The sequence below is a fragment of the Eleginops maclovinus genome, chromosome 22 (genome assembly GCF_036324505.1).
Source record: "Eleginops maclovinus isolate JMC-PN-2008 ecotype Puerto Natales chromosome 22, JC_Emac_rtc_rv5, whole genome shotgun sequence".
Lineage (NCBI taxonomy): Eukaryota > Metazoa > Chordata > Actinopteri > Perciformes > Eleginopidae > Eleginops > Eleginops maclovinus.
Window position 1 is genome coordinate 17,886,121 of NC_086370.1, and position 24,028 is coordinate 17,910,148.

At 40.9% G+C, this 24,028-nt stretch overlaps 1 protein-coding gene across 1 annotated transcript; it reads left to right on the forward strand.

The window, feature by feature from the left end:
* The first annotated feature begins 1,868 nt into the window (after positions 1 to 1,868).
* On the forward strand, positions 1,869 to 23,045 carry LOC134858374 (serine protease HTRA1A-like). The gene is made up of 9 exons (XM_063874225.1): positions 1,869 to 2,472; positions 8,847 to 8,946; positions 9,702 to 9,906; positions 19,201 to 19,395; positions 19,479 to 19,511; positions 19,600 to 19,714; positions 20,310 to 20,367; positions 20,461 to 20,556; positions 22,390 to 23,045. Exons 1-9 carry the CDS (start codon positions 2,013 to 2,015, stop codon positions 22,556 to 22,558), a joined length of 1,431 nt encoding a protein of 476 aa, XP_063730295.1. The 5' UTR covers positions 1,869 to 2,012; the 3' UTR covers positions 22,559 to 23,045.
* Positions 23,046 to 24,028: the final 983 nt, after the last annotated feature.

The window sequence follows — 24,028 nt, forward strand, 5'->3', positions numbered from 1 at the left end:
TCTGTCAGATAACCAGCAGTGACATATTCTGGGCTCCAGTCTCAGTGTGTGCAGTGTATTGGGGTTACTGCGTTTGAAGGCAGCAGAAGGTTGATAAGTATGATGTCAAGTGCTTTCACAGAAAGATTAGAAAACAACATGAAGAGCTGACTGGGGTGTCCAAGTTGTCTTCACTCATTCTTCTCATAGATCTTAGCTCCTTATTAGAGAATGCAACAATTAGTGTGGCTTCGACGTGGAAGTATATCTCCATTTGGACTCTCAGGGGCCCCACTCACAGCCAGAGACATCATCGCAGCCTGGAGAGGAGAGATCACACAGACCTCAGCAGAGTCCATCATTGGTTAAACTCTGGTTGGAGAATGGGTGTTCCTTGAGGATGAGGTTGTTTTCATCTGCCGATTTTCCCACCACTTCTCGCCTACGTCCTTGTGCTCTACAAGAATTTAAACATAATGGTTCTGGTGATACTGAAAGGTCTATACTTATTCTTTTTTTAGATGGGTCTGCTGTTTGTGTCGTCATGCATTCAAATGACATGTTGCTCTCATTTAACTGAAAACAATTAGCCGACCTGGAATTCTGGGTAACAAGTCTAAATTGTGCACTTTCTCTGTTTCCTTTACTGCACAAGGAAGTCCAGTATTTAAGAGCTAAGATATGACTGCCCTTTATCCCTTTATGCCCAGCTTTAATTGCCTTTTGGATAGAGAGGCTTGTGTTACCCTGAGCTCTGGTGCACCGCGGGGAGCCTCAGTTCTCTCCATTATAGGGCAACGCATCTGTAGGTGCCCCCCTGCATCCAGTCATTCAAACCTTTAGACATTTATGCAACCTCTTGCCTGTACTCAATCACAGTATATTGAGGCGGTTTATGACACTGATTCATTGCCTCATTTTAAACTGGATTCCTTTACAGCTCACAGCAGACATCTAAACCTAACAGAGATTTGAAATGTGTATTATTTCACAAAAAATAAATGTCAAGGTTATTTGATGGTACTGTCGTTTTCTAATGTTCAAGAGTTATTTACGCACAAATGTAGAGTGCTGTAATTCTAGTTATTTGGATAGCCCCATTAGATGTTGTTTGTATCTCTGCTAGCTGGGTGCTTGTAACCCAGAGAGCTGGGAAAGGAACATAAATATATTAATGTTCTCATGCAATTTTCCAATCAGAGCAAATTTGACTGTTAATAAGGGCTGTTCACAAAGTGCTACAATAACTTCACAAATCCCACAATCACCCAACTTTCTTTCCACTACTGATTTTCCCAATTAGCCATAGGGCTTGTGTGGATGCCAGGAGTAGAAAAGGTAAAAAAAACAAAACAAGCAGGAAATAAGCCTGCAGGATGTGTGGAGGTCTGTGCAGCTTATAAAACATCTGGGCTCTGTGGCTCATTCCCCTACAGGGTTGTACAATTTCTTTTTTTTGTAAATAACTAAATCCAAGTTAATGCCAATATCTGTGCTGAAATACTTGGAGAGTTTATCTGACTTTCTGCAAGAGATACTGTTGGTTAACCTTGACAATCCCCCTTGAAGGGAAACAGCACACAACTTGGCAACTCTTTTTGCCATGATGCTACTTGAAAATATTACTTTTTAGTGTTTCAGTTCTTGTATACAGTGCTGCAGTGTAGGCCCTACGTCAATTCCCATGCAGACTTTTTTCTGCTCTTTATTTTTATTTTATTTTTCTCATTACTGGGGACACATCAATAACACAGCCCTTCCGATTCTTACGTTACGTGAACGCACCAATCACCAGGCTTGTTGCGATAATCCAGAAAGTGAGTTGAGTCTGATGCAGAGCCAGTAAAAACGTACAGTCGCGTAATTGGTTGCGCAGTGAAGTTCAGTTAAATGCCCCTCAAGCCAAAGTTACTCCCCCCTCATTACTACTGAGCTCTCTCATCCCATTACACTGCACGCAGAGAGCCAGCTTTAGGAACTCTTTTACACTTTCTATTTAACTTTGAAGACTTTGTTTACTTTAGTTTTATACCATGTTTTGGTCACTTCTGTGCGTAATCGTAGTCTCTTCATTCGTGCCGGCAGATGCGCAGATCTCCAGCCGGTATGTTGTCGGATGTCCTGCTCGGTGTGACAAGTCGATGTGTCCCCGGCTACCGGCGGACTGCCCGGCGGGACAGAGCCTCGACGCATGCCACTGCTGCACGGTGTGCGCGTCCGGTGAGGGCGAAGGCTGTGGCGGCTTGGGGAAGCTCGGGGACCCGGTGTGCGGAGAGGGGCTGGAGTGCTCGATCTCTGGCGGGGTGGGATACAGTATCACGGTGAGGAGGAGAAGCAAGAGTGGGACTTGCGTGTGCAAAACCACCGACCCGGTTTGTGGAAGCGATGGGGTGTCCTACCGGAATATCTGCGAGCTGAAAAGGGTCAGCCGCCGGGCGCAGAAGCTGCAGCAGCCACCTGTCCTCTTCATTCAGCGGGGAGCCTGCGGGAAAGGTAACGCTGCTAATATCGTATTAATCACAATCAAAGACTCCAATGCTAACTGAGATGTTGATAAGATTTGGTAGAAAGTTGTATGGGGGAAAACAGTAGCCTAGGCCACTCTGTAAAACTTTTAAATCTCACTTAAGATCAACAGTTTGTTCTGTAATCTTTTTTTCTTTTAATCAAGAGTCTGTATGACAGTCGTATCATGTCTAGATTGGCTAAAGTAAATCTGTAAATGTTCTTTATGGTGTGATGTTGAGCCTGAAGCTGGATTCAGTGGCACACAATCCCCATGTGTCCAGGATAACAACAGCCACCATTCAACTGTGTTTCCCTCTTGTTCTTGAATAACAATCAGACTCCCATCAGATAACTGTTTAAACCTTTGCCCAGTTGAATGAAGTCATGATCTCAACCCTGATGTAAAGCTTTATGTGCAGTCACATGGATATGATCCGTATGATTGTTTTACACAAAACAGTTCATGTCAATGCAGTCTGCATTAGCTGAACAGAAAGGAATGTTCAAAGCCTGATAAGTAGAATAGTGTAGCCCGTTATTAAGTGGTACTGAAGCAATACATTGGTAATAACTGGTATTTGTGAGTGTTTCAGACCAGCTGAGTGTCATGTGAAAAGTATTTCACCCAAACCAGTGGAGCTAAAAAATAAACTGACATCATTCTTCACTTTTTCTGCTGCTTTATGAAACAGCTCAACTGAGAACTCAAATTTCAATGAATTCAGTGAGTCATTCATCATTATTTATGGTAAACAGAATGTATATGGAAACATCAGGACTGAAAAAAACATTAGCACAAACACACAGGTGTTAAAGACATTGTACTGAAGTGTGCACCACATCTGCAGTTGAACACTTCTTCAACACCTGCTGCCTCAAAGACCCATTACTTACCTCAAAGCTTAGAAACGTACTTATTCCCCCCTCCAGCAACCCCCCAAACTCCTTCCTCTCTCTTCTTTTTCTCTTCCAATGGGTCTTTCCCTCTCTGTGTTTTCTGTTGTCACTCATAAATCACACTTCACAGTCACATGGAGGAATGTCTGGCGCTGAGTCAAAGCCATAATTCCTCCTCCGTTGAAGACAGTTTAGAACCGGCAGGAGACATAGAGGAAAACACAAAATTAGCAACCTATATTTTTGGGAAAGGTTTACATGTACATCAAAAACTGTGTGGGCGCGGTAGTAGCACAGACTGCATCGCCACATTTGTTTTTCAGTCATGTAAACAACTCAAATTGTTAAAGTTTCGCCCAAAGACCTAACCATGTCTGAAACAGGGCAAGTCTGTGGTAAGCTCTATTGATTTTCTAAGGTTCCGAGTGAACTTTTCCATACCTGCAATAAACATTTCCCATTTCATTTGATACAGCAGACACCTCTCCCGATTTAAACTTCATCATTAGGTTTGATATGCAGGAGTTGACACTGAAAAGAAACTCAACTCCCCCTCTGAGTGACTAACTACCCTGCGACTTGGCCCCATGTTAAGAAAACATATGCAAGTACACTATGCATGATGTCATTTTTTGTCTGGATGGTGATGTAAAGCGTTGATTATGCAAGTTGTTTCTTTTGTCAAAAAATACATTATGTCAAATATTTTTGTGAGTGGGTTCATATAAAATGACCCATAATTTATTTACCTTTATTGATAGTGAAAACGGAAAAGCTGACAGGAAAAATGTTGCTTAGTAGCAATGATAACATGCAACTTACATGGTATGCATAAGAATACCCCAAAAAAGCTATTTTGGCAATACAATCTGCATACAGTTTAAACCTAAAGATTGTTGTTGAGAGGTTGATCTGGAGGAATAGGGATGTGAGCATGCACATGATGCTGGCAGTACTTTCTTATGATCTGTATCGACGTTGATCCAGTCTCCTGAGTTACTGTACTGTCAGGTTGCACTCTGTGACTCCTGCTTGAGACATTTGCTGAATGTGCACATTCTTCCCTGACTTTTCTCCGCCAACAATAATATAAAAAGATCATACGTTATTCTATCGGTCTGTCTCTTCTCATGCTCCTGCATGTATGTGTCTGTTTTGCTCATTTGTCTTCCTTCCTGTTCATGATGCCTCTGATTCTCTTGCTGATTATTTATTTATTTCCCCTTCCGCTCAACCATCTTTTCTGCAGCCTCATTTACAGATATCCTTTATTCATATGTTTTATATATTAGCAGAAGGATCTTTTTCTTTTTAGGTTGGAACCTAATCAGCGCATTGTAGTTTGACAGCAGGTCTGTGTATTTCTTTGTATCTCTTTGATACACAGACCTCCTGAACTGAGAACTGTCCCTGTCTTACAAAACAGCTGCAAACTTCTGAACTGCAGTAAAGGAGAGCCTCAACTAGTCACGATCTTATACTTTAGTGCCCTCACATATGCATCTGTTAAAGATGTGTTGAGACAAAATCAATGCCTTACTGGAAATTATTTCACATTATAGTCTACAAATAACTACGTGAGTGTGGTTTAAAAACAAAAACTGTCTTCCATTTTATACATTTAGCACACTCATGGTGGACCAAACAGTAAACAACCAGTGTGTGTGTGTGTGTTTGTGTGTGTGTGTGTGTGTGTGTGTCAGTGCATGAATAGGAGGAGCTGACCTTCCTGTAGTCATGTTGTTTTTAGAGTCTAGGGATTAAGCACAAACTGCTTCCTCCTGCGGGTGCCAATAAAACAGTGGGCATCAGCATGAGTGTTAGAAAGAAATGCAGTTCTTCTTTAAACAGCTTGTGTTTAAATGGTTTCCCATCACTGAATGCCTGATTTAACTTTGAGATATGTGAATATTGTTAACTGATGCTTAACTTTATTAGCACATTTTATTAGAGACTAATAAAGTCACGATCAAACCTCAATAGGTCCTCCATCTGGGAAAATTACTTGGTTCGACTGACACTGACTAAAGTTACTGCCGAGGAGGAATTTGATCATCTCCAACGTAAGACTTTAGTCTAGACGTAAGACTATAATCATTTTTCCTCTTTCCCCTTCATCACCTCTGTGCCATGGTATGGTCTCCATAATAATGTACTCACCATCACGCACCATCAGTCGATACCTACTGCTCTGCCTCCTGGTATTGCGAGTCGTCACTAATCACAGGGTTGGGTGTACAATCTCCATCTCCGTAATTGAGTGTCATCTCCAAAATATTTAAATTGTGGTAGCTGAACAGCTCTTAAATGTCTGACGTTCTGCAGAATGCCAGCTCCGAATAAACCCTCTCCTTCTACTGGATCTTGGAGTTACATTCATTGCTTTACAAAAGGACTTCAGCTATTACAAATTGGAAAACCATTTTATTAAATTATTAAATCACAGCAATATAAAAAGTGTTCAGTGCAAGGAGAAAAATACCAAGCTGCGAGATATGTTTATACTTGTTTTGGGGGTTTTCACACGTTAACATTCTTTAATGATCAGAAAAAGTTTATTAAAGCCAAATATGATTGGCTTGTTGGTAAATGTCTGGAATGAGCACTAAAAAAAGATGTTTTATCACACGTTTGATCAAAAAAACAATTGCAAAAGATCTACAAAGGACTTTTGGGTCACTTCCCCTATAGAAAGATTGTTAATTCTAAAAAGTAAGGAGTTATTTCTGATCTGTTTTCCATTTTGTTCCTGTTTTAACAAGTTAAAATAGACTATTTCCAAATGACTCACTCCATTATTCACGTCTTCTGTCTGTAACTTGCTCACATGCTTAAATGAATAATCCAACTGCAGCTGATGAAACACAATTGTTAAAATACAGGATTGCTATGTTGTTCATAACCTTTCAATGCTTAAAAACACACTTAAAACCCTCAAACCTTTTTTTTCAATGTCAGGTCAGCCATTGATGTTGCATGTGTTTTCTTTTTAATAGATTTGTGAAGTGCATTTTGACCCTTAGCAAGAACGCTATATTAAGTATAACGATATTTAACAACATTCTTCCACATCAGCTTGTTGTAAGTCTACCTTATTAAGGCTTTTAGTCAAAGCACTGACGATGTATCTGTTAAGTTGTACTTGAAAGATTTCGGACCTGACCTACATTGTCTGCAGCAACTCGTAGCCCTGCACTATCCATATCCAAATATAGATATAGTTTTTCAACACAGTGAAAAACCTGCAACTACCGACCTTTCTGGAGTCAGCTTCTGGCATCTATTCACTTGATGGTGAACTATTACCAAAGCAATATAAGGTTTAGACTCTAATCAGAAAGATTTACATTCTCTCTACACAGTAGCTTTCAGGGCTTCAAATTTAAGGATGAATTAGTATGAAGACAGCTACTTAGACTTAATTATACAATAGTAAGGCCTTTTAAAGCTCAGTTCCCAGTGAAATATACTCATACAGTGTGTAAATCTGGCAACAATGCCTTGGCCGAGCTCTTTAATGTAACTGAAGTGTGCACAACGTGAGATTCATGATTTCCCATCAAACTCCTCACCACTGGGCCTATAAATCTGCTATCATCATATGGCATTATAGTTGTGGTAGTGTGCTTCTAGAAATAAAAGTCCCAATGCGTGTGAGCAGGCCTTACAGTAACAAAGTATAGTGGAAGAAACTGAGAGCCTGCATTGACGCTCCAGAAACAACACAGTTTCTGGACACTGGCCCTGCTAATAACCGATCAGAGCTGACCAAGAACACCCCCGGGTGTTAAGCTAGTATTGGGTAACGACTCCAATCTTTCCATTAATTCTCTCTCGTACTGTGGTAAGAAACCTGTGTATAATTTATGAGATTTAATGTTTAATTTATATCTTTAAATTTAACAGGGAAATATATGCGGAGGTTTGGAGAAAAGTTGTTAAATCATTTTTGCTAGCAGCTTGGCTCTAGGGGTGTTGGTCAGGGGGGGTCCACCCCTTCTGCCCAGACTGAAATAACTGAAAACTTTTTATGAATTGTTGCAAGTTCATTTTCCAAAGATGATGAAACCTATTGACTTTGGTGATCCCCTTAATTTTCCTCCAGCGCCAGTTTTGACTTTTGACTTTCTAAGGTTTTTGTTATCCAGGGGAGGAAGCCAGTGACTTTGGTTATCCCTCATTTTTTCTGTAGCCCCTCCAGCAGGGCAAAAATGTTCAGTTAGCTTATGAAATATCTCAACATTTACTAGATGGATTGTCAGAGCTTTTGTAAAGAGGTTCATGGTTCCCAGACGATGTTTCCGAATGATTTTACCAGTTATGGTTTAGATTAAAATACCTCAACGACTACAATACAGACGTTCATGTCCCTCTCAGGATAAACACTTAAAGGTAACACAAGCAAAATATCTGGGATTTCCTTCAGTCTCAGCTGTACGTTGTCCTTCATGCTAATAAGAAAAATATTAGCATGCTAACACATTACCAATTGCTGAACATGGTAAATGTTAGCCAGTTTTAACAGCATTATCAGCTTTAAATCATTGCCATTTTGAGCATCTTAGCATGCATTTGCTCAAAGCAGTACAGTCTAATGCACAGCAGGGCAATATAATACCAGAATGTTCCCCTTGTGGTTTAGCAATTTTCCTTTATACTGTATAATTTATTGACATTCAGTGCGACAAGACACCGCTCATTCCAATGCTTGTGTTAGCTTAAAGGCACCTTAAGCAGAAAATCTCTTCGTTTTTTCTTAACCCTTCACTGCAATCAGAGAAATCCCAGGGCTTATGGGTCTCTTTGACATTCGTAAGTTCTGATCTTTAGGAGAAATGTTAATGAAAAGTTGCTTTGTGAGACAAGATAGTTTTAGGTATGTGGCAAAAAAAAGGGTTTAGGATAAAAGTCTCAGAAGGAAATGTCTGGGGAGTTTTGATTCATAGCTTTGGTTAAACAGTCTTCTGGGTAAACCGTAATTACCAGGTAAATCAGTCAACATTTCCTGACTTGCCCAATGCTGTATGGATGGTGGTGGGTGATTCAGTAAATTTGGCAGTCTACATACATACAGTGCCAGACAGTGTGTTTGTGTGTGTGTGTCAGTGGTGTTATACTTGTGAAGAGCAGTTTGGTCTTGACAAAAGAACTGTTGATGGTTTAAGAATTTAGAGTCTGTGTTTACAATCAACTATAGGCTAAGGTGAGGGTAAAGGTCAAGGTGAAGTATTTCTTTGTGAGGTTTATAGCCAGGGTTACGGGTTTGTAAATTAGTGAGTGAAAGCCAGACCTGACCTAAGACAGTCGCAACCACAAATGAATGTCTTTTTTTTAAATGTAGCTCTTTGTGTAATGTTGGTTTTCTTTTCTCACACAGCTCTTACATCAGGCAGTATTTCTGTGCATATTTTGTTTGTTTTTGAATCATCTGACATCGATGTGTGTGTGTTTTTTATTTCCAGCTCAGGATAACCCAGACAGCCCAAGACACAAGTACAACTTCATCGCCGACGTGGTGGAGAAAATTGCTCCGTCTGTGGTTCACATTGAACTTTTCCGCAAGTAAGATGTGTGTGTGTGTGTGTGTGTGTGTGTGTGTGTGTGTGTGTGTGTGTGTGTGTGTGTGTGTGTGTGTGTGTGTGTGTGTGATAGACTGAAACAGAGTTTACAGCCCACCTGTGTACTTAACCAGACCACACCAGTTGCACCTCACTTACACTCCACTTCAGTCTGTCAAACGTCTTTTTTTTCCCGCTCATCGTCTCACTAGCTTTTATGCTCTGTTATCTTTTATGCCCGCTTCTCATTCTTTTTTTGACAACTCCATTCTTCATCTGTGTCACCTCCATCGTGTTTGTCACTGTGCTTGTAAGGTGGTTCTTTGAACATCTGCAGCTCTCTGATTTCCACGTTCCCGCCTTTCCCTCTTTATTTTGTGTTGCCTTATCTTCTCTCCTTTGCTGTCATTGCTTGAGTTTGACATGAAAGCTGTTTTGCATTGAGGTTGTTCTGTATACTAATGAGGCAGTGTGTTTATTTTTCCTTTTTTTTGTATTATGTTTATGTATACATTATCTCTCAAGCTCATCTTTGAATACTTACCTGCATACTGTTTAAATATTTACCTCCCGTGGAGACAGTCTTTAACTTTGTTTGTTTTCAGCTCTCGAGTGTTACACTGCTGTTACATCATGCATTGATTTAGCTGTCTTTTCAGGGTTTTTCTTTAGGTCTCTAAGTAAGAGACAAGTTGAAAAAGTGAGTAAATTGAAAATTCTCTCCTCCATCCTCCTTCCATCCCTCCCTTTACCCAACAGGATGACCTATTCCAAGCGGGAGGTGGCAGTGGCCAGTGGTTCTGGCTTTATTGTGGCAGAAGATGGCCAGATTGTGACCAATGCCCACGTCGTGGCGAATAAGCATCGGGTGAAAGTGGAGCTGAAGAGCGGCGGTACCTATGATGCCAAAATCAAAGACGTAGATGAGAAATCGGACATCGCCCTCATCAAGATCGAGGCACCGGTCAGTCAAAGCTTGACCATTTGGGAAATATGCCTAATCACTTTAAGGTGGTATTGATCTTTTAATAAGATAAAAGATCAATACCAGCTGATGACTTTTTGGGATTTAGAGGCAGGAGGTGATTATCTCAAGTTAGCATAAGGGCTAACTCCTTGTAACACAGAAGCTTGGACTTTTTACATGCTAGCTGTTTCGCTCTGCTTCCAGGGTCTCTGCTAAGCTAAGCTAACACCTCCTGTCTCTAGCTCCAAAGTTAGCATACAACAAACAGTAATGATCTTTGTATTCAACTTTAAGCAAGTAAGCCAATTTTTCCCAGCATGTTACAGAAAAACATACCTTTAAGAAAAATATACTTTGTCTCAATGGGATGTGATAAGTTTGATTAAGGCCAGAGAAACAGGCTAGCTGGAGGATACATGCCCTCTACTTTCTCACTGAACTATCTCAGTCGGTTTTGCTTTCTTCAGAGCTATAATCTATCATATAATAGCATTGATGAAACTAAATTGTCTGTCAGGTTATTTAAGCTAATTAATGAGTTTTATAGACAACTGAATTTCTGATTTAAACAATCCTTGGTGGTTTCACAATTTAGCTTTAAGGCAAGGATTTCCAACTTAGGTAGGATTGGATAATTGTCTGCGCTCTCAACCACTGAAACAAGATCAAACAGTTAACTCACAGTTTTGTAATTATCCTGTTGGGAAATCAGTCGAAACATGAAAGTGGTCTAAATCTGGGAGATAATTCAGAGTGCAAGGGAAGTAAAGTGAGAGTGCAGGTGCAGCTAAATGGGTCTTAAAAAGACAGCTGGCCGGCAGTCGGTCCAGATCCTCTAGGTGTGCAGGCTGCAATTACAACAACTTGTGGAAACAATTACAAACCTGTGGTCATTTTAAAGACTATAATGATATTTAAAGGAAAATAGTTAAAAATCTTTCTACACTTGGCTGCACAGTGCAGTGCTAAATTTTCTCTCCATGTCCCTATTCTTCTGTGTTAATTTCTCTGTCTACTGGACTAGAGGGATCCACATTACATGATAATCACAGTCAACAGTCATTTGAAGGAATGTGTGGCAGAGATCCAGGGCCTATTGACTGGGAGTCATAGCAGAGAAGAGTGCATTATGGAGCTTACTCTCATGGCTGGGTGACACAGCTGAATAGATGTTCATGACAGCAACACAAGGTGTATTACAAAGACGTCCAATTGAAACATTCAGGTTTTTGTTTGGCCGACAATGTGGGGGAAGAGCGCGGAAAAGAGCTGTGACAGGCGCTTTGTTTTTGTTCATCCCACATTAAAAGCGGTTCCGTCTCCTAATGACTGGCCGGTCTTCATTCGGGGGATTTATTTGCAACACATGCTCAGTGTGTAGCCTTTGCAAATTGATGAATATTCGGGAATAATTCACATTTTAGAAGCATGAAAGATGAACGTCAACAATAATGCATGCTTCATCGTTGGAGAAGTCTTTGTTTAAAATGAATTTGTAGCATTCGCTGCACAACACATTGATTGGAACACAAAGGTGTTTGTAATAAAGCAGGTTTGAAATGACAGCCAGATGTATCCAGGGTGTCTAACTGGCAGCAAACACGTTCTACATAATGAACATACTTGTAAAGATAAAGTGTTTAAGTGATTGTGTGAAGTCAGAACAGGTTATCCTGGCCACGAGGCTGCAATGAGGCCCCAGAAGACCTGTGGTCTCTTTGTAAAGGCCACACGATTAAGATGGAACTGGCATTTCTGCAATGTATGTGAGTCTGTGAGTGTGTGTCTGTCTGTGTGTGTGATTTGGCAAGAGTTAATCGAGGGCAAATTAGAGGATGAGTGCGTTATAATGAGAGGATAGCAGGGCAAGCAAACTTGTCATTTTGAATAACATTTAAAAAGGGAAAGCATAGTCGTCCATACTTAAAGCTACTGGGTATTTAATTTCATAAACCTAAAGAGTAATAATAACTGAAAATTCCAGCTTTGAAAGATCCTTCCCTTATTCAAGGACTGTTCTCTGAATGTAGATAACGGAGTGCAGTTGAAGCAGGTCTCAATTAAAATCTGGAGTCATTGAGGGCAAGACAGGGTCAAGTTACAGAAAATCGCTGGCAGGTTATAAAAATAATCATAGTTGCAGCCATAGCCAAAACCCTTTTAATGGAAGATAAATGGAGATGAATGAATCACCTTTTTTTCTTATAAGACTTCATTCAAGTCCATCAAGTCTTTGGAAAGGCTAACCTCACAATGATATAGTCCAGGTTAAGTCCTACATTCGAGTGTCAAGTCTCAATTCTGCCCCTTTAGATCTACCAATGCTGACAGTGAATGCAACAGAGCAAGAAAAGTAATGTCTTACTGTAAACAAGGTTCATAAAGATTCCTTGAGCACGATTTGGACTGTTTTGTAGCTAAATATGTGTGAGTTTATAAATTCATATCCTGTCTAGTGCAGATTATATCTCTTTAATCTTCCATCCTTCCTCATTCCTGACCGCCTTTCCTTACCCTTCTCTTTTCAATTTAAGCTAAAAACTCTCAACGTCAGCACTCCAGAAGCGGCCATAGATAATCAACGAACAATTTGAACAGTTTATGAGTGAGAACATTCAAAGTTAGGTTTACTCTCAGTAAAATAACTTGCTTCGCTATTCCTTTAGTTTTCCTTTTCTATGTGAAATTGGAGTTTATTGGTAGCAAGACCCAGTGCGTTCTTGAGGCTGTGGTCTACCCTTCAACTCTGGGGAATACATTAGTCCGTCAACAGCAGCTGGAACTTCAGAGGGGAAGGGGGGAAACTGTGCTGTACTCACTTGTTCCTGAGTGGAGAATATGGGGGAAAAAGAGAAATCAAGAGGGACAGAGAAAAGCGAGCGATGTGGTCAAGGCCTGGAAAATGGATCCATATGTCTGTAGGACTATGTGTGCTAATAGGCTAATGAGTGCATTGTGTGATGTGGCAAATGAACAGTCATGATATAACTCATTATGCTGTTGCTCTTAAAAAGCCTTTCATCAGCCCCAGAACTTGGACACGGTCACATTCACTTGGAAGTGTCGACAATGACTTGGACACGTTCACATTTACCTGCTTTCAATCTGACTTGAAAGCTTGCTGACTTGGAAGAACATTCATTTAATCACATCGACTTATATTGAGCCCAGCGGACTTGGAAGCAATGCTGCCTTGGAATGACTTCAAACAGTCAAACGTACTGTGCTATGAAATTTTCCGTATCATTCCAGATCATTTTACTGTATGGCCTGTGCAGTCATTAACCTTGGCTTTGAGTGCTTTGTACTGCAAATGAACGCATTGAACACATTGATCCTTGTCTTGATTCTCTCTGCAACTCCTGCAAAAGTCCTGTCTAGCATAAGATATTTCGCTAAAACCCAAAATATAACAGTTACCATTGCGATTTGCGTATACAGTACAGTATGCCATGTGAAAAATGGAAAGATAAACCCTTTTTTTTTTAGGCGGGTTAATGATAATTGCTGTATATAAAATAATGCAATCCTGCTGTAATTGTCATTAAGTGAACACACATGCTAAAAGTTAGCTTTACAAGATGTGCTGTGTGGCAGGGAGAACTGACCTCATATTTTCCCTGAAACAATGGCACTGTTTGTCTCTGTATTATCCATCACCTGCTATTAAGAGTCTCAAACCGTTCTCCCTGGGAAAATTGCCTAGTGCTGGTTTGGACTGTACTATTATTGGAATATGTATGTGTGTGCGTTTGTGTTTGTGTGCAGGGAGGAAAGCAAAGGGATGTGCCTTTGTGTAGCCATGTGGTCCTGCATTTATCTATCTGTTTAGCAGAAACATCGGGTAAATGTTTCCCCAGGTAGTAAGAGATGGCTGCATCTACCTTTGATGAACAATCCTGACAAATCCAAGCTTGCAATCAATTATTCAAATCAGTGTGTGTGTGTGTGTGTGTGTGTGTGTGTGTGTGTGTGTGTGTGTGTGTGTGTGTGTGTGTGTGTGTGTGTGTGTGTGTGTGTGTGTGTGTGTGTGTGTGTGTGTGTGTGTGTGTGTGTGTGTGTGTGTGTGTGTGTGTGTGTGTGTGTGTGTGTGTGTGTGTGTGTGTGTGTGTGTGTGTGGTTGCACATGGATCGGTGTAAGACAGCTTACCGCAGGGACCTGGATGATTGCTCCATTGCCAGTGGAAAGACACTGCATGTTGTCATTCGGAGACAGGCGGAGGGGAAATGAATCATGTCCTCCTCTCCTTCTGACCCAACCTTTCTCCTTCATCTCTGTTCCCTGTGACCAAAATGGTTCCCATGCTAAAGGATGCAGTCGTGTGGGAATAGGGCCAAGGAAAATACACACACTCCTGTCGCCCTGCTGAGTCTTGATGCACTTTCCCTTGGTCTACTTGCGGCTGCGTAATTGTTTTCCAAGCCGGCAGAACAGACCTAACCCAAAGCTGCTTCAGGTTACTGTTTAATGGCGTCACTTTAGATGAGGCATGATAGAATGTTTAAATAAACCACAGCTCTAGTCAGATGGTTGATAGACATCAGTGTATTTTACTAACTATCTGTTTATTCAGTTTATGGACCTAATAAAGACAAGACTATTATAGTAGTATAGTATAGTATTTTTAGCATAAATGATATCACCTTTAAGGGTGAAATCGCCCTAATTATATCAGACCACTAACCTTTGGGGAATTTCAGGAGCAAGTTCACTTTGTTTGAATAGAACTCCTTTTTTATGAAGAAATTATACCTATGTAAACTCTTGATAATGGAAATCAAATTAACATGGTTTGTGGAATACATTTGCATTTGTATAACCAGGCACAATGGAAACAATTTAATTCACCTCCAATGTATTATTAAAGGTGGATGTCTCAGATGCCACAATATTAAACTGTCTGCACAGCTGGATTTCATGAAAGGCAAATTATAAATATTCTTCTTCTAATTTAGCCGCTTGTGCCTTTTTATTATCTACCAACTAATTTACTCAACATTCCACAATGTGGGTGTAGTCTTTTGAAAAGAGGAACACATAGAAGCAGGGCTTAAACTGTGATCCAGGGACCCTCTGAGCTTTAGGAGATTCCAGTGCGCTCCCCCAGTCACATAAAGAAGAGTCTAGACAACAATATAGCTGCCCTAGACATATAAACAATTAGAGTCACTGTGATAGTTTTGTGACACTGCATGCACAGTGTAAGCAGTTATGTGTGCATCAATTTAACAAATTCTGTGCTCCTCTTCAAGGTCGTGGCAGTAACATATTTCAGGAAACACCGGGAAAGATGCGGAGTAGTTACTGCAGAGGTTGCCTTTCATTACAGACTACAGTGAGACAAAACTATAAATAAAAGTATGATCCAAAACTTTAAAATAGCTTGTAGTTCACATATGTTAGGCTGTCTTGCTGAAGCAAATAAAGACCTCATGTCATAATTGTGATTTGTTCATTTCAAAGTTCTTGCGGTGTCTAGCTGGAGCCATGACGCCCCCGAGTCCTCTGAGCTCTCGTGTAAAACTACACAGAGTGTAACATACACACGTAACTCACAGACATATGTTTGCCCTTATACAGACTGAAAATCTTTCCAACAACATATGGAAACCATAGAGGTTTCCGTACTGGTGTCAGCAAGGATATGGTTTAGCCAGTGTGATTACATGTTGATGGTACCATCAGTGCCAAGGATTGCTGAGCAGAGCAAAGACCTGGTTCATGTCTTTGGGTTTAAAACTCATGGGCAGAACTTATCTGTTTTTCACTCGACCAAATATGCACGCACAGGCATTCATGCACATTGAACGAGTCAATGAGATACCACGACCGGACTTGCAGACACACACATACTCACGATGTACCCTCGCCATCCTCTCAGCCTGATCTTCGGATCATCCAACTAGGTGTTTTGTATGAGCGTGCTGAATCCTGCCCCATTTTTATCTACTTTAGCACAACCCCCGAGGACACACATTCAGGAGTCAGTAGTAAAACCATATAACTGTGTCTACTGAATGTTGCAAGGTGGAACTTATAAAAGTATGTTCCCTGCTTTGAAGTCACCTGTATAAAAGGAATAAGAGAGCTGACTGAAAGTGACTCCAGTTGAGTTTCTATACAGTTCAGGTCATGCACTGACCCAATCAAAGCAGCTTCTCAGTGTGAGTGTGTGTGTAAGTGGTCTGGCTGTGTATCTTAGCAGTGCCAGGTGTGGGGGTTTCAATTTACACACTTGAGTTTGTGAGGGTTCATGCCCTTGCAGGTTCCTCCCTCTCTGTGTGTTTATGTGTGTGTGGGTGCCCATATGTACACATGTGCCTCAAAAACTATTAAGCGCAGTCCATCGCGCTTTGACTGGAGTTTAAAGTTTGCACCTGGCCCTCTGGTCATGAAATGGTGGTTAGTCTAATGGCTTTTAAATTAGCTTCCAAACGAGCATGGCTGTTACATTAAACAATGATGCATCTCTACGGCAACTCCCCTCCTATTTTCAAAGCGGTCTGTTTGTCTTACAGCTTATATTTCTTATTGTCCCTTTGCCATAGTGTCCCTGATAACCTAAATGTGATAAAAAAAACCTGGAAAGAGAATCAAATCCCAGCTACAGAACATGGAAAAAAGTCTGGAATATTTTACACCCTGTGCAACTACTTCTTCAGTAAATGCTGTTTAGTCCTCCCTCCTTTAATCTGATGCCCCACTTTTCTCGCGTTTCTAAACACACAAACTTGGAAAGCAACTTTTCCTTTGTGACAGCTTTCATTTCAGATGCTATCCTTTTTCAAAACCCTCTGCAGTGTTTCTGGTTTATTTTTCTGACATATTCTCAAACTACCACTCTTCCACTTCTTAAAGCGAAAATGTTTTTGGGGTCTTAAAGTAAATTTTGCATACGGATGCAGCACGCATCGCATAATATCAACTGTGTTTGACTCATTCATCTCACATTCTCAGACTCTTTCCCTGTGGTTTGTGGTGTTTGTTGTTCCCCTCTTTCACCTTGCCTCCTCGCTTTTAGTGTGGGTGAAGTCGGAGAGCAATCGTAACCTTCTTCTGAAATAGCATGGTGATTCACTTGGGTGGTCAGGAGAGGCGGACTCACATGGCGAGATGATTTTCCACAACTGATTCCAGATTGCCGACCTGTCATGATTAGTAAGTGATATGTAAACTAGGGGGTTTACAAAAAAGGGCAGCCTGCAGGTTCAGTCTGCCCTCTCACCTAGGCGCTGTTGGTTGTCAGCACACTGATGCATTTTACACTCTTTCTACATGATTTTTCTGAATGCATTGTGATTTCATGTGGGTGCATGTGAACTCGGTTCTTCGTTAAATTTGGCCATTTGGAGATACAATTAGGTTTTTAATAGATAGCAACAGTCACCATGGCACCACCAGTATCACTAACTGTTATCATACAGCAATCATGGTGACTGCCGGCAGTGGCCCAGTACTGAATTTCCTGGCAGTGACTCACATCCACCTGACGTCCTGCCTCTCTCAGCTGTGTGTGTTTCTCTTGCTTCCTCCCTCCATCTGGTTATACTCTTATCTCACAGTAAGTGTGAAGGGAGAGGGGCAGTGGGTGGGGGTGATTATACAGACTGCTGCTCCTATGTCAGGTGTCTGTTTGTGTGTGTCGGCACGCGCCAAATGCCTGTTTTCGGATTCATGCACATGCTTCTGCAGCCTGTGTGTGTGTGCAAATGTTTAGTTTCAACATCCCCACAATGTACAAACAAACCAAAAGGAATCAGGAACATGGAGTTGGACATTTGTGTTTTACATTTGAGTATCTGTGTATGTGTGTGTTTGCATGTGTGTGGAAAGTAGGGTTGAAAACGCTCTCTTCCTCAGTTACCAGCTATTACTATCTTTGTCATCTTCTAATAATAACTTCACCTTAAGGGTCGAGATCGTTTACAGTGAAATAACACATCGACGACTGACAAAAAGTTTGTCCTACAATCCAGTTTTCAAATTGAGTTAACACTTGTATTTGAATTAGGTGCCTATAAGTTTGTCTTTGTCTGCAATTATCTATGAACCCAGAGCACATTTTTTGAGTGCGTTGGCAGAAACGTGTCGAGTTTTATGACTGACAGTAATATGATTTGTGATAAGCCTGCGATGTCTGAGCGTTTGGATGGGTGTGTGTATTTCACATAAATCCTTTTGTCTGTATGTGCCTACTTGTGTTGCTGTCTGAGTTACCTTGCAGTCTCCTGTGGCTTCTATTTATAGCCCTGAGTAAACAAAATGGATACATAGGAGAAGCACGCAGGACAAGTCCTTTAGTCTGACATAGTGCTTGCCTGCCATAAGAGCATTTGAGTCTCTCCAAGGATCCTACATGATGTGTCTGTGCATGGGTTTTGACTGAGGGCTTGTCCAGCAGAGATGATTTCATTCAGAAAAAAGGAAAAGGTCACTGGGGACGGATAAATATATCCATTGTGTCTGTAGGGGCCAGCTCTCAGCAGCCTGGTTTCCACTGCAGAGTGTTACAGACCTATCCAGAGCTTAAGGTTACTCATTATGTATTATATATCAGTCAGTTTGCAGCAACTGTGGCCTGTGGCACACAGCAACTATTAATAATGATTTGTCAGCTGGGCTACACTTTCCTTTAAACTGAAAAGCTTTTGATCTTGATATAAGCATTTTGAGCTGAGTTGTTTGGCGTAAATGTCACTTCTTACTTCTTACTGTGGAAAAGGAGTCATTTTCTTTGTGTGGGAGCATTGAGTGGGTTGTGTTTAGAATACTGTCAGTGGTTTTGCTATAATTATTTTCCTTCTGTCCAATCAAAAAAAAGCATGATCATAAGAAATGCTTGAAGTTCAGCAGGGATATTGCAGTTAAATAAAGCAGAGTTTGTGATCTAGAACTGTGCTCATTTTAAAATGTGTTACGTTATATTGTGCAACTCTGTCACAAAAACATAGGAAATAAGTCACAAAACGACATTTTCACATGCAGAATATAGCAAAAATATATTGTCCTTCTCAACCTTACACTAACAGGCCAAGTTAGATCTCTCATAGAAGCTGCTGAGGGATATGTCAATCATGCGATAATGACTTTTCCGTGCATAAATATATGCGGTTCTGAACTCCTCTGGCATCTCATGTCATTTTCATTTATAATTGTATTTTATGTTTGTGTTCATTCTGGTGTACGTGACTGTGAGATTTATTCTGCAAAGCCACATGAGCCTTTTTTTCTCATTCACTTTGACCGCAAGTAAAGTGAACACTCTGTCCCTCTGTGTTTCTCACACGCAGACCAAGCTTCCTATATTGCCGCTGGGCCGCTCATCGGACCTGAGACCAGGGGAGTTTGTGGTCGCTATCGGCAGCCCGTTTTCCCTCCAAAACACGGTTACCACGGGAATCGTCAGCACTACTCAGCGAGGCGGCAGAGAGCTGGGCCTCCCCAACTCCGACATGGAGTACATTCAGACTGATGCCATCATAAATGTACGTCAAAAAGGTGCATGCAGACGCTTGTTTTTTTTTTTCAAAAATACAAATAATAACTCATTTATCTTTTCGGTTCACAGTACGGCAACTCCGGAGGGCCTCTGGTAAATCTGGTAAGCCATTTTTGTTTTGTTGGCAGATCCCTGTTTACATTCCCATCATGTTTCTTCTTACAACTCTAATTTCACGTTGATGTTTTAGGATGGCGAGGTTATTGGGATCAACACGTTGAAAGTGACTGCTGGCATCTCCTTCGCCATCCCCTCAGACAAAATTCGAGAGTTCCTGGTGGAGGCTTACGACAGGCAGTCCAGAGGTGTGAGCTCTCACTGACACAACTTATTATGACTTCATTTTATTCCATCACCGAGACAGACTGTAGGAGGCCCCTTTGAAAATTGGCTGCCAGAGTTGGATCAGGATGCACATACAGTAAAGCAGTTTATTATTCAGCATGCCTGTCTTTGGTAGTTTTTCTCCATCTCTGTGTGCTCTTTTGAGATGTATTGACTCCATTTCTAGCTTTATAATCCATGCCAAGAGTGACCTAACAGGATTATGACATTGCAAACAAACTACAAAGAAGAAAAAACCAGAAGGTTGTTCTTTTATTTTATTGCTTTTCACCCTCTCCCTCGCGTAGAGCTTTGGGACAGCACAAACATGAATTATTATGTGCTTTATTGATTTTATTTTTTCTATAAATAATGAAATAAGTAAAAAACTATTATTAAACACATAAAAGATGGAGTTTGTAGATATGTGCATGCGCGCACTCTACTGCGAGACAACTACCTGAAAACAATACCCTGGAGCTCTTTTATTTATTTGGAGTTCAAACCAAATCCCTCATGAATCTAAGCCCAGGAGCGAGGATTAATGATTGTGTCTGTGTTGTTGTCCATCTCTAGGAAGAGCCGGTGCCAAGAAGAAGTATATTGGTGTTAGGATGATGACCCTCACTCCAGCGTACGTTGCATACTTTTTTGTGCATCATGCACAGAAAATGGAAAACATACTTTTATGCCAGCTCGAAATTAAATTTGAATTCTCTGTCTCTAGGCTGGCAAAAGAGCTGAAGACTAGACACCGTGACTTCCCTGACATCACCTCTGGAGCGTACGTCATGGAGGTCATTGCAAAGACACCAGCTGCAACGTAAGGAGGATATTCGGCCCATATGGAGTGTGCTCAGTTCAAAATGTGCAAGAGCAAATGACATTTTATTTTCTTCCTGAGCAATGGGATATTGTCTTTGGCACGTCATGCTACACACATGCACCTAACTCACTCTCCATGCAGCCCCTTCTCCCCTTTCGCAATGCAAATAGACAGTATATTTAATTTCCTTGCCTTTATATTATTGCTCTCCTCTAACTGTCAAGGGTGCATACACACACATGGAAAGACACACACAGCTTCCTACACAACTGTCTTAGTAAAACATGAATTCATGGCTCACTCTGGCATGCCTGGAGAGCCTGGCCATCTAAAATATCCCCCCTCCTCCCACAATCCCAGCCCACTCCAATCAGCCACCACCACAGCTCCAGCAGAGTGGGGCTCAGAAGACGCTGAGGTCAGCTATTTCCTTCAAACCTCAAGCGGGGAGGTTACGAGCTACGCTGTGGTTTTCCTGCGCCGGTTCACCCAGCCCTTTCCGAATTAGTTTTCCCCTATCGGGCCTTGTCAGAGTTTACTCATGCCTTAATCACCCTGCTCTTTATGTAATAACATTTCTGTGGTTCCTTTTATTTATAAGTTGTGCTATTTTCTGGCATGCGCTTCCATGCTTTTGATCTCACTCTCTTTTGTGTTGCTTTATGGTCTTTTGAAATCTTGACCCTGCTGCATACAGCTATCCATTTGCCCTGTTAGAGGTGTTAGAGCAGCTGGGTGTAATGAGGGGAGCACTGAGCTGCAGTTGTGTTTATGGATGCTGTTGCAAGTGAAGGTGTGGTGGTCTGTGTTCACATGTGGCTTTGATTAAGCAGCTGTGTTGAGAGGCAGCTTTTGATTCCCCCGCTGGATACTGCCCTGGTCTGTGTGTGATTTCATACTTACTGGTTTGTTTTTCTTCCTTTTTGTTGGACATTTGGCCAGCTTGGTTTGTTTTTGTTTTTCTGTACTATCATTCCCATCATGATCACTGGCATCGTAACAATGTTTTTAACAGATGTTAGGTTGATGGAGATCATGCTCACGGTATATGTAAACAAACCTGACCAAAATACAACAAGTCAGATACGCTTCTATAAAGAACTAGAAAAACATGAGGATAGCTGGATTTTAAATTGTTTTGGCGTGTGGTTTGTGATACTTGAATGAATCCATTAAATGAATCTGTTCTAAATCTAAATAGAAATTATTTTACCAGGTTATGCAGGAAGACCAAGGAGATAGTCATAAAAGCAACACATTTCATCATTGAAGGATTACGCTGGTGATATTGTATATTTTTTTAAAGACCAAAACCATTAATGTATGTGTCTGTCTTTCTCCCGCTGAGTTAATTTCCTAAAACAGCTGGGCACTTTTATTTTTAGCAACCGGTCCTCAAGTAGGAGTAAATAGTGTCAATATTTCCAGCACCAGACAGAGCATGTGCTCTACCACAGTGCCTGTGTTACCCAGTTCAACAGTTTGGATCATTAATGTGTTTTTGACAAAAATGGAAGAATAAGAACAAGGGGGAAATTGATGTTATGCTTATATGTATCGGTAATACCACTTTATAGTTATAGAATCATAGTGATGGTTTTGGTCTTTTCATAGGATTTTTTTCTCTTCAGGAAAATATTGCATATTTCCATACTTAAATATCTAGTTGGTACTCACTGTTAAATTAGGACGACAGAACAGCATTAGGTTTTTTGTTGTTTTTGTGGCATCTTCGCGCTCTACGAAGAAAATTTGGACTGTAAGGATTATAATGTGATATTTTTGTTTTGTCAGCTGGTCACATTTTCTTCTTCTTCTTTTCTTTTCCAGTGCTGGACTCAAAGAGCACGATGTCATCATCTCGATCAACGGCCAGAGGATCTCATCAGCGACTGACGTCAGCGCCACCATCAAGAAGGAAGACACATTGAGAGTAGTTGTGCGCCGTGGAAATGAGGACGCTATCCTTACGGTTGTTCCCGTGGAGATCGACCCTTGATGCTGCACAAATCAAAGCTCAGGAGCAGGAGCAAAGTTTTACTTATCTCCAGTGGACCTTATATTGGAGAGGGGCTTCGACTGACACACCCTTTCCCTGGTGCCAAAGGCCAGTGGTGCCACACATCCAGGAACAAATCTGGCTTTGCCTTGAAAGAAACGACTGTACAGGTGCTCCAGAAGCAGTGCTGTACTCATGTGTGTGTTCACTTTTAGTCTTATAACTTTGATCAATGCTATTAAACTGTTTGGTCACAAACATAAGACATATAGTTTTAATGTGTTTTTTCTCTCTTTTTTAAATGGACTTTTGCTAAGTCAGGCCTTCCACTGCAATTGTAAGCAATTTAAAGACTCGTTGAGCAAATCTGGTTTGTATAGTTGTAATTTTTAACTTCTTTTTAAGTACTGTAGAATGTTTTTGTTGAATTTGTGATGTATACTGGGAAAAAAATAAAGGGTTTTCCTTATTTAGTTTTTAAACACTCTAGCCTGGCTTTCTCATTTTCTTTCCATCTTTTTTTCACACACATTTCGCAAAGGACTGCACCCAGGCTGACAATACAATATTTTCTTTGTGTGTGCGAGGTTTGCTTAACCATTGCTGGAGCTCACAGTCACACACACTCACAAAGGGGACATAAAACCAATTTAGATCTTGTTTAAATTGTATTTTATTGCCTTCATATGGGCTTGATAGCTGTGTGGTGTGATTGTTGGGCCCTGGGCTGCAGGCTGACCTCAGAGACAGGAGAGCGAGCCAAGCACAAATCCAACCCCACGATGCAGCGGCCAGAGATGCAGGGCCTTCATGAGTACACTTAATGTTTTGGTACAGATTTTTATTTACCACATCGATTTGGATGAAGATGACAAAGTAGATGTCATAACTAGAACAGGCACACAAAAATGTCCCTGACCATCACTAAATGTGAAATCTGGAGTGGAAACACTGTGCTCTTATTCTCTATTGTAACCCATCATAACTCAAATGAAAAGTCTTCCATGCTCCCCCGTCTACAGGAAGATAAAACTGAACTTCAACAGATTTACAAGAATGTGTTAAAGTCTCAGAATAAGATATTTTGGCATTCAATGCGGTTACCCAGTTCTTCACGTTTGAATTTCAGACGATACCTCTAATAACCAGTGGATGTTTATCCTTCACACCCCATTTTCCATTCCCATACACCACATGGAAGCTACATTACAGATGCTTTCTCATGACGTTAAGCTTCCCACAAACACATTGCTGTCACGATCTAATAGACATTAAAAAAAAAGAATTGGACTTGTCATCATTTACTGGTCACCAAATGATGGATGTATATAATTGTGGCCAAAGGTGCAAATAAAAATATATATAAATACTGAGACAGATGCGTGACAGTAAGTGCTGCCATCTCATGGTTCTGTATCAGTGTTGCAGTTCTTCTGCTTGATTAACCCATCCAACTATGTTACAAAAAGT

Excerpts from the sequence above, each read along its gene's own strand:
- LOC134858374 (XM_063874225.1), top strand. The coding sequence starts at position 2,013 with ATGTTTTGGTCACTTCTGTGCGTAATCGTAGTCTCTTCATTCGTGCCG. Across the intron at positions 19,396-19,478 it reads AGACTGATGCCATCATAAAT|TACGGCAACTCCGGAGGGCC; the intron begins GTACGTCAAAAA and ends TTCGGTTCACAG. Across the intron at positions 19,512-19,599 it reads GAGGGCCTCTGGTAAATCTG|GATGGCGAGGTTATTGGGAT; the intron begins GTAAGCCATTTT and ends TTGATGTTTTAG.